Source organism: Sorex araneus, chromosome 1 (genome assembly GCF_027595985.1).
Source record: "Sorex araneus isolate mSorAra2 chromosome 1, mSorAra2.pri, whole genome shotgun sequence".
NCBI classification, from domain to species: Eukaryota; Metazoa; Chordata; class Mammalia; order Eulipotyphla; family Soricidae; genus Sorex; species Sorex araneus.
This window is the reverse complement of record NC_073302.1, coordinates 382,228,820-382,247,728: the sequence shown is the minus strand read 5'-3', so window position 1 is coordinate 382,247,728 and position 18,909 is coordinate 382,228,820. Positions and strand designations below refer to the sequence as shown.

Sequence of the window (18,909 nt, the reverse complement as noted above, 5' to 3'; positions counted from 1 at the left end):
ACCTGTGGAAAAATATGGAATATCCAGGAGAGAACAGAGGTAGCAAAACTTTTTAAATTTTGAGGAAATAAACAAAACTTCAAATTTAATAAAGAACAATCTGCAGATTCTAGACATTCAGCAAAATACAAGTCGCACTCTCTGTAGCACTGTCATCCCATTGTTTATCAATTTGCTGGAGTGGGCACCAGTAATGTCTCCATTGTGAGACTTGTATTTACTGTTTTTGGCATATCGAATATGCCACGGGTAGCTTTCCAGGCTCTGCCATGCAGGCAGGATACTTTCGGTAGCTTGCCAGGCTCTCCGAAAGGGATGGAGGAATTGAACCCAGGTCAACTCCCTATCCGCTGTGCTATCGCTTCAGCCCATATAATGCTGATGCTATTACATACTTATACTATAGAATACTAAACATACTTTTTTTAAAAATTTATTTATTTTTAATTAGAGAATCACCGTGAGGGTACAGTTACAGATTTATACACTTTTGTGCTTATACTTCCCTCATACAAAGTTCGGGAACCCATCCCTTCACCAGTGCCCATTCTCCACCACCCGTAAACCCAGCGTCCCTCCCACCCTCCCCAATCCCATCTCCCCCCCACCCCACCCTGCCACTGTGGCAGGGCATTCCCTTTTGTTCTCTCTCTCTATTTAGGTTCTATGGCCCGCAATAAAGGTCTAAACATACTTTTATAGTATAAGTATGTAATAGCATTATATTTTGAGAAGCAGTGTATTTAATTGAAAATACTTAATTGCCAAAATATGCTAATCATCATGAGACTTTATCGAGTAGTGATTTTTTTTGTCTCTGTTGATAACTGCTGATGCACAAGTAAGACTACATAAATAAAGCTACACAGAGACACATCATGATTAAACTGGTAAAAGACAATGAAAAAAAGAACATATTGAAAATATTGAGAGCTGGAAGAAGAAAATTATCTATTACACATATGGGGGCAGCAATATCTTTAATGGCTGAATTTCATCAGAAATAATAAACATAAGGCATTGACATAGTCAGAGTACTTGGAAAAAAAAACCCTATCAAGCAAGTTTTTTTTCTCCAGAAAAACTAGTTATCCAATATGAAGGTAAAATAGAGAATTTACTGCTACTGAACTGTGCTGTAAAAAATACCAAGGGAAGTCCTTTAGATTGAAAGGTATTAATTGTGGATATTAATTTAAAAATTCTGCAGTAGCAGTGGGAAGATAGAAACCCTAGTTTATAAAAACTAGCACTGCGTGTGGTCCCACAAGCCTCATCAGGAATGATTCCTGAGCACAGAACTAAGAGTAGGCCTGGAGCACTACTAGATATAATTCAAAAAACCACAAAAAAGAAAGAGAAATTCTGCAGTGGTAAACATGTGGGTACATATAACGGCCAGTAAATATTTGTTTAAACTTACTTAAAACATGAGATAATATAAATCAATGTTAATACTAGTATGGTTAGTCTAGAAAATATATACATAAATATAATAAAAGAGAGACAAGGAAAAAGATATTAACTATAGTTTTGTTTTTCTGGGCTTAAGTATTTGGGGGTAGCTTGTTGATAAAGTAAGGTGAATATTATAATCTAGTGCACTTGCTAAAAATTAATATAAAGCAAAGAATATAAGTATTCAAATGGAACTCTAAAGTATTTATCATAAAGAAGCAGTAAAAGAGAAACAGGTTTTTTTTTTTTAAGCTGTGACATGAATGTGAAAGGAATTGAAAACAGGCAGAAGTAAATTCAGCCACATAAATAATTAGCATAAATGTGAATAGGATTGAACATTGTGTTAATTCAGAGAATATTTAGTAGGGTGAAAAAATAACATAACCATTTCTGTTTGAAGCACACTTTATTTTTAAAGACAGATTAAAAGTTAAAAGAATGGAAAAGATGCTCAGTTAAAAATGTAATAAGAACAAAGCTTACGGGATAAAATAATCTAAGAAAGAATTATTAATGAAGATGAATCCTAATATTTTATACTGATAACATAAATAAAGGCTGGAGCGATAGCACAGCGGGTAAGGCCCGGGTTCGATTCCCAGCATCCCATATGGTCCCCTGAGCACCGTCTGGAGTAATTCCTGAGTGCAGAGCCAGGAGTAACCCCTGTGCATAGCTGGGTGTGACCCAAAAACTCAAAAAAAGATAAATATATCAGGAAGATAAAGAATCATGAATGTGTATATTTAATCATAGTGCCAAAACATAGAAAGCAAAAATGTGAAAGGAGAAATAAGGTTTTAATCGTAACAAGACATTTCAATATCCCATTTGCAGTCATGATAAAACAAACTTAACTAGACAGATCATAAAGGAGATAAAAGACTTTGACATTATCAACTTGATGTATATATATATATGTATATAAAACTATCCAGTGACTGAATGCTTTTTGTTTTTTTAAGGCTTATGTGAAACATTCTGTAGGGTAGACTGTATCCTGGGCCATCAAACAATTCTAATCAACTACAAAATATTCAAGTATGTAACAGAAATTATAGAAAAATGCAAATACTTGGTTAAGTAATACTTTTCTAATAACGGAAATTTTGAAATTAAAAGCAAAATTAATTAAATCATAACAGTATTCATACTGTTAAATTAATATTTGAGGAAAGTGTGTATGTTTTTGTGTATATGTGAACAAAAAGGAAAGTCAGGGCCAGGAAGGAGTTTTTTAAGACTGGAGTGCTTGCTTTGCAAGTGGAAGCCTCGCTTCAGTATGTCGCATGCAATGCATGATCTCTCAAGCACCATTGAGTAACACCAAGCTGAGAGTGACCCTTACCCCCACAAAAAAAAGGAAAAGAAAGAGAAACATCTAATTTCTAAATATCCAGACCCAAAGATGGAATGAAAAGAGATAGGAAAAATTATAGCTGAAGCTAATAAAAATGCTAAAGAATAATTAAAAATTTTAACTCATAATGTTATATGAACCTTACAGCATCAGATTAGAAGCCATAATTGAAATAAATTCTTAGAAAGACACAGGCAGTAGAAAGAGAAAAGTTACTGAAATTGAATTAAAAACAAACAGAAGATGTGAATAGACTTGTGAAATGCGAAATTTAAAAAAAAAATTTAAATCTTTCCACAAAAATATTTCAGAATCAGATTTAGTGAATTCCACCAAATAGTAAGTCCTCACACTCTTTTTCAGAAAGAAAAGATTTCTATTCAAAATATGAGTGAAAGGACCATCTAATCTGCTTCCTTCCACATTGTGCCAAGTGTACATATGTCATTCTAGTTACATTTTTGCAAGGAAAATCCAACCCTACAATGAATGAATAGGAAGGAGATAATGATATGTGGTGCTGTTGCTCTTAGGCTCAGGAAAACCTGTGTCCCATTGACTTTGGCTTAAAAAGGGGGGATTTTATACTAAATTTAAGAGAGTGTGGATTACTGCACTATGCATCCTAGGAGAACAAAAAACATCTTGTAAGTGTGGGAGATTGGAACTAGGCTGTCTGCATAAAGGAAGAAATTGTGGCCATGTTTCTGGGCAGTAAAACTAGACTTGAAATGACATCACCTGACACTATTGATATTTTCCTGGGCCAGTGAAGCAGCTATGCAGAAATGGAAATAGTAACCATATGGTGTGTATGGATGTGACATCTGGAATAGAGCTCATAACTATATGGGGCCACAGCCTCTTCCTAATTTAAGATCTGCTCTGAATTGTGCAATTCCAGAGGGCTGGTGTTAGCAACAAAAAACAAAACAGCAGGGTTGAGTTCGAAAGGTGTAAATTTCCACTTAGGATGAGGCTATAATATCAAGAATTTTAAGATATAGAAGCACATCTGTTGCCATGACATAGGACCGTTGAGAGCTGAGGAAATTAGAATAAGAACATTATCCACTCCAAAAAAATCTCTCAACCCCCAAGACAATTTTATATGGAATCATTTGCAATGAGAACTGGAGTAAATAATAGCAGACAGGATGATATAGGACCATTAACAAATCCTGTAAGAAATAATGGTGAATCAAACTCTTTGGTAGATTAAGTTGACATAGTTGAAGAGAGACTTAGTGAAACAACTGAGAATTGTCAGTCTAGATGGAACGTAGAAGAAAGGCTTGAGAGAGATCAGCACCTGGTACACCTGGTAGAGAACTTGCCTTGCATGTAGCTGAGCTGGCTTCAATCCCCAGCAGTCCTTAGGGTCTTGCAAGCAAGTTCCACCAGGAGTGATCCCTGAATGTAGAGCCAAGAGTAAGTCCTGAGCACCACTAGATGTGGCCCAGAAACAAGACAAAAAGATGAGGTTAAAAAATAATCTTAAACTAAAAGTTAAATGTTGTAGCAATAAGCATCAGGTCAGAGAAAAATTCTCTCTCCCTCTCTTTCTCTCTTCCTCTGTCTCTCTGTCTCTCTTTCTATCTCTCTCTTCCACCACCCCCCCATCAATTTTGCGTAAAAGCCGTAGATAACTTACAAAGAAATGGCAAATTATTAATATATTTCTCAGAAAGTATAACTAATATCACTATACAGTAAGGCTGTATATTGTGTACATGTTAAGAATCCATCATTTTCCTTTGTGAGAAAATTATTTTTCCTCCTGTGAAATATGTTGCTGGTTAATTATATTACTTATCTAACTTTTATTTAGAATTTACAAACTAAAGTATATTTTCTATTGCTTCCACACATAGATCCCTATTAACATAACACAATTTAAGGCTAATTTATAAATAATTAGAATTAGTGTTAAGTAAAAGATAAGAATTTAATTAACAGTTTTAACAGCCGTTTCCATTTTATTTTGGAGTCTCTCAAGCAGTACTTAGGGTTGCAGAAGCTGCTCCAGGCAGTATGTGGCCTTTGAATGCTGGGGCTAGCATGTTGGGGGTGACTAGCAGTACTCCCACTAGTGTAAGGGAGGACCTTATGGTGCCAGGGATTGAACTTGGGGCCATACACGTGCCCTTGACCCCTGACTTACTTTTCCTGGCTCTTAAAACTTTTCTAGCATACATTATCAGCCTTTAGTGATGCTGCAGTCATTCTAAATAACATCAAATGAGTAAAATACTATGTTTTATATTATGTAGAGCATCTAGAATTTCAAATGATACAATCCTACTTCTTAAAAATCTTAGTGGCATGTTAGGAAAAATAACCAAGTTTTTAATGGATAATCATGAAAGAACTTAATATTAACTTCTGCCTTTTATCACAAAGAGAGCTTTATCTTCTACCTATTGTGGAAGACTAGAACTTAATCACTTTTACACTCATTGTGTCCCTTTTAATGAGAAAATATTTTCTAATCTCTTATCTGTGTGGTGGGGCCACACCTGTCTGTGCTTGGTATAGTCTAGCTCTGTGCTCAGGAGTGTAGCCTGACCACAAGGGACTCAAAGGTTTCCACATGTACTACAAGTGTCTTAACACCTGTACCTCTCCAGACTTCACATTTCTTTATAGTCTGAGCTTCCAACCTTTATGTTATAGGTCCTCTCCTTTCACCTGCTCTAGCTATGTTGCTTGTCATGGATGAGGGGGATCCAGGAGTCTCTCTCTCTCTCTCCCCTCTCCCCTCTCTCCTTCTCCTTTCTTCCCTCTCTCCTCTCTCCTGTCCTCTCTCTCTCTCTCTCTCTTTCTCTCTCTCTCTTCCCCTCTCTCTCCCTCTCTTTCCTTTTTTTGTCTTGCTTTGTCTTAGACCATACCCAGCAATGTTCAGGACTTACTCCTGACTTTTCACTCAGGGATCATTCTTGGCAGTGCTCAGGGGACCACATGGGACCTTCATATGGGATCCAGAAATCTAACCCAAAGCTGGCTGTGTGCAAGGCAGGTGCCGTACCTGCTGTACTATATTGCCCCAGGTCCTTGTTTACTGTTTCTTACTCAGCTCTTCACTAATTCCACAGCTAATATATCTGATCCACCTGTTTGTTGAGTTTGGCGGGGAGAGGGAAAGAAAGGATCCTACTAGACTTGTACTGTTATGTTGCCTTTACTATCCCTGAGCTTGACTGATTTTGAAAACTGATTTTTTGAAGACTTAATTTCATGGATTATTGAAAATTCTTTGTTATTGCATATATTTATACCTAGTCTTTTGGGGTTAATACCCCCCTCTCCTTTGCCTCTGAAATTCTAATTTCAGTTTCTTGGCTGCTGAGTTCTGTTCATCCTTTAAGATCACTTTGGTTATTGGGACATAAGGCAACCCTCTAGAGTGGCTGTCACGTTCAGATTTCCCCATAGTTCCTGGGAAACAAATTTCTTTTACTGTTATTAATCAGTAGTTTAGTCTGATCTGATTTTCATTCTCATTTAAGCTTTTGATTTCCAAATGGAATTCACACACCAGTTCATCAAGTCCCATCTTTCCATGTCATCCCATTAAAGATCTCTCTTCATTTGAGGAAAATGAAGAAGATATACCCTCTAAGATCTTTGTTTCCATTTTAGTTTACTTATATCCTAATAAGTTAGCTTGTTACTAGCTCATGGATGCTGGTAAAAGGCAGAGACAATGGTTTAGAGACAGTGGAGTTCATTATTTTACAACACAACAGATATCCAAGGATAGCATATTTTCCTAGTTCCCCAAAGTCCCAGGTCCCATGTAAAAGGGATGTGTGCATGAAGGACAGATCAGATCATAGAAAAGAAATACAGATCTTGAGGCATCCACTGTTTTTATTGTACACAGTAAATAAATCTTTTTTTCCCAGAGGGTGACACTCAGAAATGCAACATAAATAATACTACATTCTATAGTTTTGATTATTTTTGCTAACTCTGATTTTTATATGGTTGGAAAATATAGGTTTATTATTAAAGGAAGGGAAAAATCATGTCTCTTTATATCACCAGTAAGTGATCAAATAGTTCTCTTTATAGAATAGTTGTTTTATATGGAGCAGCAAGTAAAATGAGTGTTGCTTCCCATTTCTGACCAATCAGTTGTTAATAGATATTATTTGTGGAGGTTCCCATTTTGAAATATGAAAAGTAGAGGTCTCCTAATAGGCTTATTAAGAGTATTCTTTCTGCTCTAACATTCTATTAATTTTCAGTGTTGATTATTCTTTTTTTTAAAATCATAGTTTAGTAGGGCAGGTTTTTTTTACATTTTCTGTCTCTAAAAGGGAAGCATTTAGAACAGAACTTTGATATCCCATTAAAGGATTTGCTAAACTCTTAAAAGTATATCTATATATTTACCTAGTGAAGTTTTTGTCTAACTTTATATTAAATTGATAGGCAAAAATATTTCATATGTTTACACTATTTGAAATCAGATACAGTAAGACTAATTTTAAGGTCAATTTATTGAAAAATAGAAATTTATCAGTAAGTTAGTATGTAGTCAGTTAAATTGCTTCATCAAATTTTGGTTCATCTTTATTTCGGTTTCACATATTGCAATAGTTCTAACATTAAGAAAGGAAGTAACTTTGTAAAGTGGTTGAGTTTATGAGCCAATACATAGTTGCCTGGTAATTATTTACATTGAAATTTTATATATTGTAACTTTCAGCAATGTTGGTAGACTAGAAAGATATTAGGAAATAAAGGATAAAGAAATGGTTCAGCTGTTTTTATCTGTATCACATTGGAAAGAGTATTTTTAAGCATTTTCCTTATCTATAAAATAGAAACAGTAAATTTGTGGGATTAAGTAGATTTGTGAATTACTGTTTGTTTGGGTTTAGAAGCCACACCAGCTGGACTCAGCGCCTACTTCTGGCTGTGGGCTCAGGGATCATTCCTGAAGGTATTTGGGGGATGTGATGCCAGATATTGAATCTGGATTGGCTCCATGCAAGGCAAGTGCCTTACCTGGTCTTTTCCCTGGTCCCTGAGAACCTTTTTTTATGTTTGCCTATAATTGTTAACTTGCCTCTGTTGATAAGGTGCCTTACTAGGGGAAGTGGCACGCATTTAAAAAACTGCATGATTTTAATTGGCTCTATTCGCTGAAAGTCTCAAAATCCTGCTTTCCCTTCCTGCTGCTACTTCTTAGCCATATAAATTATGATTCCTCATTTCCTACCCTACCATGGAATGCAATTTATTTTAAGAAACATTTGCCTATCCAATTCCTGAAAGGAAAAAGTAACACAACTAGTCTTTTGAAGGTAGAAGTTGAGTTGCATTTGATTTTGTTTTAAAACTGTAGTTACAGTGGGAGGAGAGAACAAAAATATAAGGGTGATAAAGGTTTCCAAAGACTTATAATGAATACATTACTAGCTTTCAGTTTTTAAGTTGAACCATTCCCCGCTTAAAATAACCCCTAGATTATCTCCCAACTTCACAGATATTTTAATTATTTCTTTGTATTTATATTAATTATGTTAATTATTGATAGAAGTATACATAATGATTTTGTGTATGGGGTGGGAGCTTTTACAACCTACTTTTAGCAGCTTTCAAATAAATATATATATCCCAGTGTTGTTGACTAGTCACTAGTTATTTATCCCCAGAACTTATTTCATCCTATAACTGAATATTTGTACCTTGTGATCACCTTCACCCATTTCCTTCCCCTCACAAAACCAACATCCGTGGCAAGCACCGGCCTACTCGGTTTCCATAAGCTTTTAAGATTCTGTATCTAAGTGAGATAATACAGTATTTATCTTGTCAGACTATTTCACTTATCATAACACCCTCAGTTCCATTTTTAAAGCCACAGTAACTAGTGAATGTTTTGAATCACGAAGTAAAAACACCTGTAGTTCAGTTTTTAAAAATCCAGTCATTTGGGGCAGAAGCGTGCAGCAGGTAGGGCGCTTGCCTTGCATTTGGCCAAACTGGGTTTGATTTCTGGCATCCTATATGGTTCCCTGAGCCCACAGGAGTAATTCCTGAGTGCAGAGTCAGGAGTAACCCCTGAGCACCAAGGGTGGGGGGTGGGCTCTCCCCTCCCCTCCACAACAGTCCAGTCAGTATAACCTGGGTTCCCTTTGTAGATAAAGGTTGTGCTGTGCCTTCATCATAGTAACCCAGAATGATTGACTCTGAAGCTCAAGAACTCCACTTGTGATACAGTGAAAGACAGATTTCGAGCAGTGATTCCCAACCTTGTTTCCTTCCTGTGACCTATCTACTGGTTGGCTCTGTAGTCTGTGCCGTTGCCCCCAATTTGTAGTTTTCACCTGTATTTCACCTGAAATATTCTGGGGCTCACAAGGGGCCATTTGGCCCAAGCTGAGAAACACTTATGTATTGAACCTATCTTAGGAAGAACTTTAGAACAAAAAGTGAAGTAAGAACATTACATATTGTTTTCCTCACTATGTAATGTTCTCACTTCACTTTTAGTTCTAAAGTTCTCAAGTTACCTCTTCTTCCCTTTGATTCTTCTCTCCACTGACAGTTAGTTTGGGAAAAGAAGTGATTTTGGATAGCCAGAAGCTTTTCAGCAACAAAGAGGGAAAGAAAGGGAAATTCTGAGCAAAAGCTTGGAAAGTAAGAGTATTTGCACTTGTTAGGTAGGGCTATCTCACATCTGAAAGTGGTATAAATGAAATAGTGAGCTCCTATTTTCTGAAACAGAGGAAAATTTGTAGTATTATCATTTGATTTTACACAGGTATTATTAAAATTTTCAATTTTCTGAGTACAAAAGATTATTTTGCCAAGATGAAAACTATTATGAAAATTATATGTTTGTATTATTTTAAGTTGATGTTCTTAAGTGTGATCCTAGAAACCGTCAGTTTTCTTGCATGGCCCACATATTCCCCAGTACCACCTTAGATCATATCCTAGGGCTCTCTCATTAAACCAAAGGGCTTCTGCATCTTCAGACCATTATATTAGATTGAACACTTCTTAGGAGCCTCAGTACATTTTTTTTAATTTATAAAACAACATAAATAACAAGTATATGTGAAATACAAGTTTTATCACTTGCAATTTTTTTGAAAGAATATGTCTGACACTAAAAATTCCAATCTGAAATGAAGTATATGTATTTACTAACAACACTATTTAAATTGTACGAATGAATTAATGCGTTTCCAGTAGTTTTCATCATAAATGTTTAGTCACTACAGTATAGTGTCTCTTGAAATGTTGAGAAAAATTATATCTCAAAATTTAATATATACTTAAAATTGGTATTCACTTTTCTTCTTCCTTGCTTGTTCCCCTTCCCTTTACCCAAAGCAGATTGCCAAACTGAGGCAGCAGCTTCAACGGAGTAAACAGAGTACTCGGCACAGTAAGGAGAAAGATCGTCAGTCACCTCTCCATGGAAACCATATTGCAATTAATCACACTCAGGTAGGCATCTTCTTGTCCAGATTTTAATAACATTTAGGAAGGATTTATTATAAAGTGAAAGTATACTATAGAGTCAAACAAATCAATAATGTAATCCCTCAGCTCTGTTAAAGTATAATTTTTTTAAATTGTTTTTAAAAATATGTTTTGTTTGCCATATGTATAATCTTAATAATAGACATAAAAGAGTATAGTGATTTCAAGGATATTGGCTTTTTTATAGATATAGGTAACTAGCTCTTTTTCTCATCAAATCTCTCTGGTCATTGTTTCATATTTCATATAATCATCTTCCTATTCGTTCCTTAACCCCCATCTATCTCATATGTAAAAAAAAAATAAATTGACCTGAGAACTGGTCTAAAGAACTGAACTTGGGGAATGATGAGTTGGTGGGTTGAGGGAGGACACAGTAGTGTGGAGGGAAGTGGAAGCCCTGTTGGAGGCTGTGTGTCACATGTTGTATGCTAGACCCTATCATTAAAGTATTATAAAAGATGGTGCCAAAAATTAAAATAAAAAAAATGAAATTGAAAACTAGAGTTTCATGAGCCCTCAAACCCAGGAATAAATTCTAATATATTTCATGAAACAAAATTTGTGAAATGTTATGGTAGAACAAATTTTTTTTCTAAAAATATTGATGTAAATATTAATAAATCAGGCATAGAATTCAAGTATAGCATAAATTATAATAGCAGACAAACCAAGTAGCGTATCACAGACTCAATTAGGGATTATTTTGACCAAGGTAAGGATAATCTAGCATTAGGAATTCTGTTGGTGTGGGTCATTGAATTAAAAGATCAGAGGAGATGAATTAACACCTGCTTTAAAAAACTCAGTTTATATGATAAGTATAAATAAAAGTAGAACAGTTATTTGACTATTTGGAAATGTAGTGAGATCATCACAATAAATACTGGATGCAGCTCTGATAAATTAAAAAGTAATTTTGATCATAGGACCTCAGAAACTACCCAAAGGGCTGGAGCCTATGCTGCATGTGTGCACAAGACCCAAATCCCATTTCTGGCACCATATATTTCTCATCCCCCAAGCACTATTTTGGGTGGCTTTGACCCTGGTGGTACCTACCACTGTCCTGGAACTTTTAGGTACACACCTCTTGACTGCCTTTCCTGAGCAATACTGGTGAGGCTCCTCTCCCAAAATGAAGCCAGAGATATCTGTAATCATTGTTAGTATTTGCTGATAGTTTAAGGGCAGTCGACAGAGCAATAAGAAAGAAACCATTTTTAGGACAATTTGTGTTTGATACGGGTATAGGATTAGAAAATGAAAGCAAATAAGTAAACCCGTTACAACTAATGATAGGTAGCTAAAATGAAAGATACTTATAGCCACAATTGCATCTGGGAGCACTAGATATTATAACCTCTATGAAAAGCAATTTGGCATTTTCTTCAAAAGTTAAACATATATTGACCATATTGTCTAGAAAAGACACTCTCTGATACCTTCCCACAGTAAATAAAAATATTCGTATTCACAAAGACAAAAACATCTATACAAAGACTTTCCTATATCAGTGTTCATGGAGATATTACTAAATAGAAAAAATAGAAAACAAATATCCATCAGCTAATGAATGAATAAAAATGGTAAATTTCATGCATCCATGTAATTTATGTAAAAGAAGGAACCAGTGATACATAACAGCATGGTTGGATCTCAAAAATATCATGCTAAATTAAGTCACATAGTATAATATATAATTCATTATTTTAAATATTGAAAAGGTTAAATTATAGAGACAGAAAATATTTGGGGTAGGGAGTAACAATAAAGAAGCCCTGAGGAATTTCAGAGCATGATAATAGGAGGTTATAATATGTAGATTACACTGATAATTGGGTGACTATATACATTTACAGAGCTCAGTGAATTGCATACATAAAATGAGAGCATATGTGACATACCTCATCAACACTGTAAAGCAAATGTGCAATGGGTAAAGCTGGCCTAAGACATGACAAGCAATATTTCACATATACCTTAGTTTTTCATCTTAACTTGTTAGAATTAAATAGTAATCATTTCACTCACCTTTTCCCACAAGAACCCATTGCATTTATGTTAGATGCATTGGATTGTTAACTTAATTTTAAAAAGTCATACTCTTCTTACCAATTTTCATTGAATTATTTGGTAGTTTGGTTCTGCATTTTATTATTTATAAGATCATAATACCATTTTCTCTACATACTAAAAAGTTTGTGGATAGAAAGGTGAATCTAGAGTGTACTTTAAAATCGTCCAAGAAGGCTAGAAATAAGGCTTGCATGAAGCCATTCCCATTTCTATGCCTTATCTTGCATATAGTCCCTTCTGTCCCCTCTGGAGTTATCTCTGAGCACAGAGTCAGGAGTAAGCCTTGAGCACTACCAGGTGTAACCGGAAATAAAAAACAAACACACCTCTGACCACTGTAACCCAGGAAAGTCAAAAGGATTTAGAAGATGTATGCCAGCATCCAAGGTTACTATCCAAATACTAGGTTTAGGAATGTGGTTGAAGCGGTAAAGCATGTGTGAGGCACTAGGTTCAAACCTTTTTTACTACCAACGCCTTGGGTCTGCCACCCAAGCTCCACTAGGTGTGATCCCTTGTACAACCCTTATCACAACAAACAGTAACTGAAAAGACTAGATTTAAAAATACTTCCAGAACTACTATTATTCAGGGCATTACTGGGCTATTAGGGGCAGGAGCCAGTACACACACACACACACACACACACACACACACACACACACACACACACACACACGCACATCATGTGCACGCATACACATTAACGTGATCATTAATAATTACTATTAATAATTCACAAGAACAGGGAATAAAAGATACTAAATGCCTAAAATTCTATTTAAAAGATAAAAGAAAGCCATAGTTTTGAGGACACGGATATGAAATAGATATAAGTGGATAGTCTTAACACATCTGTGCATAAAAAGAACAGATTATGTCTAAAGCAGTAAATTACTCGGTAATGGACAAATTTTGAATTACTTGGAAATATAAAAGGCATTGCCTCTTGAAAATCTAGTTGTCAAAGGTTCTATGGAAAAGCAGTGCCAAACACTAGAAAAAACATTTTAAAGGTTATTTTTGCCAAATATACTGTAAAATTACAGCAGTTAAAGTGGAACTCTCTGTATAGAGTTTAGCAGCTGATAGCTCGAGGAAATAACTCTGGCAATCCATAAAAATGGGGGTGAAAATGCTACCTTTTATTATATTTAAAAATAAATCACAGCCTGTGAACTATTTTAAAAACTCATAAAACTACATAAAGCATTTGATATGAAAATAAGAGCTCATACCTCAACAGAAAACAAAGTACATTAGTGCAATAGTTCACAGATGGTAGGAGCATAGCACTGATTATGGGAGCTATTATTCATGAGTGACTAGCTGCTCACCTCATTATGACTCATGTATGTGAACTTCAGCCATTCAAAATTTTATAGAAATCAAATGTCATTTTTATTTTTATCATATTAATCATTTCTTTCTGTTACGTACATCACTTGAGCATCTTTGGGGCTTGACTTAGACTTTTGTCACCATCTCCCTAAGATAGCTGAGAAGGGTAATGGTTAATTTTTACGAACATTCTCAAAGGATGTTTGAAAATGACTTTAAATGTTGAATGTTGTAGAACTTAACATGATACTGTTGTCATGTTTCTTAGTAATCAGTTTTTATTAAGTTGTTGACAAAACAGAAACGATAATACCAGAAGGCAATTGTTACAGTACAGGGAAAACTCTTGACTATATATAGAGAAAACTACCATAGAGTCACTGGATAAATTTAACTTACATTATTTCAAATACACTTTTTCAGTGAAAACAGAAAATGGAAATGATTTTAAGCAGCACTGAAGACTGTGCTCGTCTACTGACCAAGTGTATATATTACAATTTTACCTTTTCTTTGAACCTAAATTTCAATGTGTATACTTGAACTTTAATTTCATATATCAAAATAATTCTGCTGATTAAGTTTTTATCTTTAAGATTTATCATGCTTTTTAGTACTTGATTTCTTTGACCAAAATTATTTGACATCACTTTTATCTTCTATTTTTAGGCTACTGGATCAAGATCAGTCCCTATGCCACTGTCAAATATAGCAGTGCCAAAATCATCTGTTTCACGTGTGCCCTGCAATGTAGAAGGAATAAGCCCCGAGTTAGAAAAGGTATTCATTAGAGAAAATAATGGGAAGGAAGAAATATCCAAGGTAAGCGTACATGAGGTGTTTGAATTCCTTTTGTCCTTAGTGAACTGCATAGAGGTCTTTTTTGGGCAGTAGCTTAATTAGATATAATTCAGTTGCCATTTGGGGTGTGGAATTCAGTGGTTTATAACAGAGTCAAAAAACTGTATAAAAATCACCCTGGATTTTTTAGCATTTTTATCACCCCAACTAGAAACACAATGTCATTTGTAGTCACCCCTCATTTAGCAGTGATTTCCCTCCAGTGTCCCTGCTAAATGACTATTAGTCTACTTTCTATAGCCTATGGATTTAGCTCTTATAGACATTTCAGTATGAATGTAATCATGCAATAAGTGGCCTTTGTAATTGCCTTTTTTTCTCTTAGTATAATGATTTTTAGGTTCACCCATGTTGTAACATGTATTAGCACTTCATTCCTTTTTATTGCCAAATAAAACACAGTTGTAGAATTTTATTTATCCAAGTATCAGTTGATGAACATTTGGATTGTTTCCACTTTGTGGCTATGATGAATAATACTGCTATAAAATTTATATACGAGTTTCATGTGAATATAATGCTTCTTTATTTTGTTTGGGTATTTACCTAAGGAGTATTGGTAGTATGGTAACTGTTGAGAAACTGCCAGACTTTGAAAAGTGATTGTATTCTGCCATTTTTACATTCCTACCAACAGTGTTGCAGGTTCTAATTTCTCTCCATGTCACCAACAATTTTGTAATTGTCTTTTTAAGTTCAGGAGTCATCTTGTATTTGAAATGGTAACCCATCATGTCTTTAAATTGCACGTATGATGTTATGTATCTTTTCAGGCACATGATAATTTGTATATCTTCTTTGGAAGAAGTGCTTAGAACCATCGCCCCATTTTATTTGTATTTATTTCTGTTTTTTTGACACATACCCAGTCTTTTCATGGATCACTCCTGGTTGGCCTAGGAAACCATACGAGGTTCCAGGAATCCAACCTGGCTTAGCTGCATGTAAAAAAACCTCATCCTACCTGCTGTACTTAATGCTCTGAGCCAGCTTTGCCCCATTTTAAAATTTGGTTTATTTTTTGTAAAAATTCCTTATCAAATTCTTCATTTTCTGGATACAAGCACTTTATGGTTTAAAATTATCTCCCATTCTATTGTCTTTTCACTTTCTCATTTTCTTGGTATGCAAATTTAAGGCACAATTTAATTTTGATATTTATTCTTTTGTCAGTTGTACTTTTGATGTCCTAAGAAACTTGTCTAATCCAGCATCACAATGATTTAGTCATATGCTTTCGTCTAAGTTTTGTGAATTTTGATTTCTCTTATTTTTATTTTTTTTAACTTTTTTTTTTATTGAATCACCATGTGGAAAGTTACAAAGCTTTCAGGTTTAAGTCTCAGTTATACAATGCTCAAACACCCATCCCTTCACCAGTGCACATATTCCAACACCAAGAATCACAGTGTATCTCCCCCCTATCCCCTACCCCCCCAACCCCTCAGCCCCCCACCTCGCCTGTGTAGCTGATAAATTTCACTTTACTTTGATTACATTCAGTATTTCAACAAAAATCTCACTATTATTATTTGGATTTCTCTTATTTTTAAATTTCATTATTTTGAATTAATCTAAAATACTTAGTAAGTTGCCCTCTACCAGTGAATTTGGTCAGTACTGATGTGAGTCTACATTTGGTCAAATTATTAAGGTACTCTCAAAGAAAAGAAATCAAGTAGTTTCTAGATTAAATTTTGTTTTTTCTTAATAACTAAAATATGATTTAATGTTAACTGTGTTTGATGCCTTTATGTGATATGTAATGAAAAATAAAATTAATATCTAAATCCAAACAGTTCAATTTTGCATTTGTATATTGCAGATGTAACTCAGTTTACTCAGTAAATTTGAGTGTATTGGTAGTGTTTTGTATATCCATTCATGGTGTGGGGTAGGGTGTGTGTGTGTGTGTGTGTGTGTGTGTGTGTGTGTGTGTGTGTGTGTGTGTGTGTTAGATATAGTTAATTGTTAGGAGCATAGAAGCATGTTAAGTCCCCTATCTCAGAGCATTTAGAATTTTTCTTCGTTTGATTTTGGGACACACCCAGTGATACTCAGGGTCACTCCTGGATCTGTACTCAAGAATTAACTCTTGGCAGTGCTCAGGGGATTATATGGAATGGTGGAAATTGAAAGCACGGGCGGGTAGGCCACCTCTAAGGCAAACGCCCTGCCCACTGTACTCTAGTGTTCTGGCCCACATTCAGGATGTTTAAAATATTTTTCTCATCATTAGCAATACTTCAGAAGATATATATACTCTTGCAAACAGCTCAGGGCTATGAAATTCCTAGGTCAAAGTATTTATGTTTTAAATTTTCATAAATAATGCTAAAATTACACTCCCAAAAGTTTGTGCCATTTTTCTCTCCCTAGACATTTCATGGTAAATATTTCATTTATATATGTTAGAAAGAAATCCTTGGACATCATGCCATCTCTTAGCTGTTTACCACTAAAATATTTAATTTGTACAGTAAATGCCATTTAGTAGGAGTAATATAAGGAAGAGAAATTGATCTCATTTTTTGAGAATGAGATAGTTAATCATATCTTTGCTGATTCGGTAAAAATAACAAAATGATACTAGAATGTAAAACTTACTAAAGTCTGCTTTTACATAAATTATATTCTAATTTTATAGTAGCCTTTTTGATTTATTCTGGGGTGGCCTACAGATTCCTAACTAAAATATTAATTTTAGAACTTTTAGACTTGTGATTAAATATGACTCAAAGTTTTAATGAATAAAATGTCACCATTATTGAATCTGCTAGCTTCTAAAAATATAAAATTTTCCTTTTAAGTATAACAATGTTCTAAGCCTTTATATTTCCTTCTGTTATTTCATGTCAGTATGTTGGTTCCTGAAATCTGCTGTTATTCTAATTATTGTACTCTGCAACAAAAGTTAGCTAAGGAAATTGAGACATATTACATATTATCTAGTTATGGTTAAGAAATGAGAAAACCACACTGCGAGTATAGAACAACATCACTATTGTTGTAAACTCTTGATATCTCAATAAAACCTATTAAAATATATATCTTAGGCTTGAGAGATAGATTCCCTGCCCTGTGTATGGTTCCCTGAGCCCTGCAAGATATGATCCCTAAACACAGCCATGAGTACGCCCTGAGCACAGCTGGGTATGGCGCCTAATCACCCGCCCATCCCCAATGAACAAAAACAAACCAGTATGTGTATATTCAATAAAAATTTTTGACTAAAAAAAGTGGGAAAAGATAATGCATTTATTAAATAAAAATATAACTAAAAGTTTTTGCTTGCTTACTCTTACTTATCCTCAAATTCATACATTATTTTTTCACTTAATTCCATCACTGACACTTTTATGAAACATTTTCCTTGACTGAAATATCAAAGTTTCAAGAACAACCTGTCATGAAACCCTTAAGTATGTTTTTAAAAACAGTCTTTCTTTACGGATCACCCTCTCTTACTATATGTAGTTCCCCCCCCCCAAAAAAAGTGTGCACTTAAGATTTATTTTTTGTTTTTTTCCCCTAAGATTTAGTATATGTAGTTGCAATTAAAATTAAAAGTTTAGTTAAATGACAAAAGTGTTAAGTGATAAAGTAAAATAGCATTTTCTTAGTGTTTGACTAAGTAAATTAAATCTCTTTAGGAATATTAGGAATCCTCTCCAATTTGGAAAATTTCATTTTTTTTAAATGAAATGAAGTAAAATCCAAGCGATTTAATATTCTTTTGTAATATAGTGGTTGTCAGACTATAAAGATTTTGTAAGTTTTATATTTATATACTTAGCTTAGATGTATGAAAACCTTATGTTAATAAAAATTTTTGTCTTTTTTGTAATAGGAAATAGATACATTTTAAGCCCACTTAATTTTACCTTACTCTATTTCCCCCTTCATTTTCTAAAATTCTGACAATAACAAAGTTGCTCAGAGTAAGCAATAAATAGTAAAAATAAGTTGTAAATGTGCTAAGAATTTGTCATTCCCCCCACATTACAGTATTAGCTATATCATAAAATTTTTAAATAGCTTTGAATTATTTAAGAAATATTCAGTGTAGAAAATTTTATTTATTGAACTTTCTTTGTTAACATACCAATGAAGAAAAAAACGGGAGTAAGAGCTGTCTTTACAGCAGAAGCAGAATAGAGAGTCCACTTCCGCAGGAGCTCTGTTGTTACTTAATTAGCCATGTCGCCAGGAGCTTTTAGCTATTGCCTCTTTATTTGTAAAGACATTGGACTAATTAGCTACAAGGTCTTCTCAAGTCCAAAATGTATTATTTA

The 18,909-nt window shown here is 34.4% G+C and overlaps 1 protein-coding gene across 3 annotated transcripts in view; it reads left to right on the top strand.

The window, feature by feature from the left end:
• The window catches only part of GLCCI1 (glucocorticoid induced 1), a 95,015-nt gene that overhangs the window by 56,761 nt on the left and 19,345 nt on the right, over positions 1-18,909 (top strand). For 2 of the 3 annotated variants that reach the window (XM_055137123.1, XM_055137136.1), the window contains exons 4-5: positions 10,181-10,297; positions 14,423-14,575. In XM_055137123.1, coding sequence (XP_054993098.1) covers positions 10,181-10,297; positions 14,423-14,575 — 270 coding nt within the window. The remainder of the gene's footprint in view (positions 1-10,180; positions 10,298-14,422; positions 14,576-18,909) is intronic. The other variant, XM_055137131.1, reaches the window with a different exon arrangement.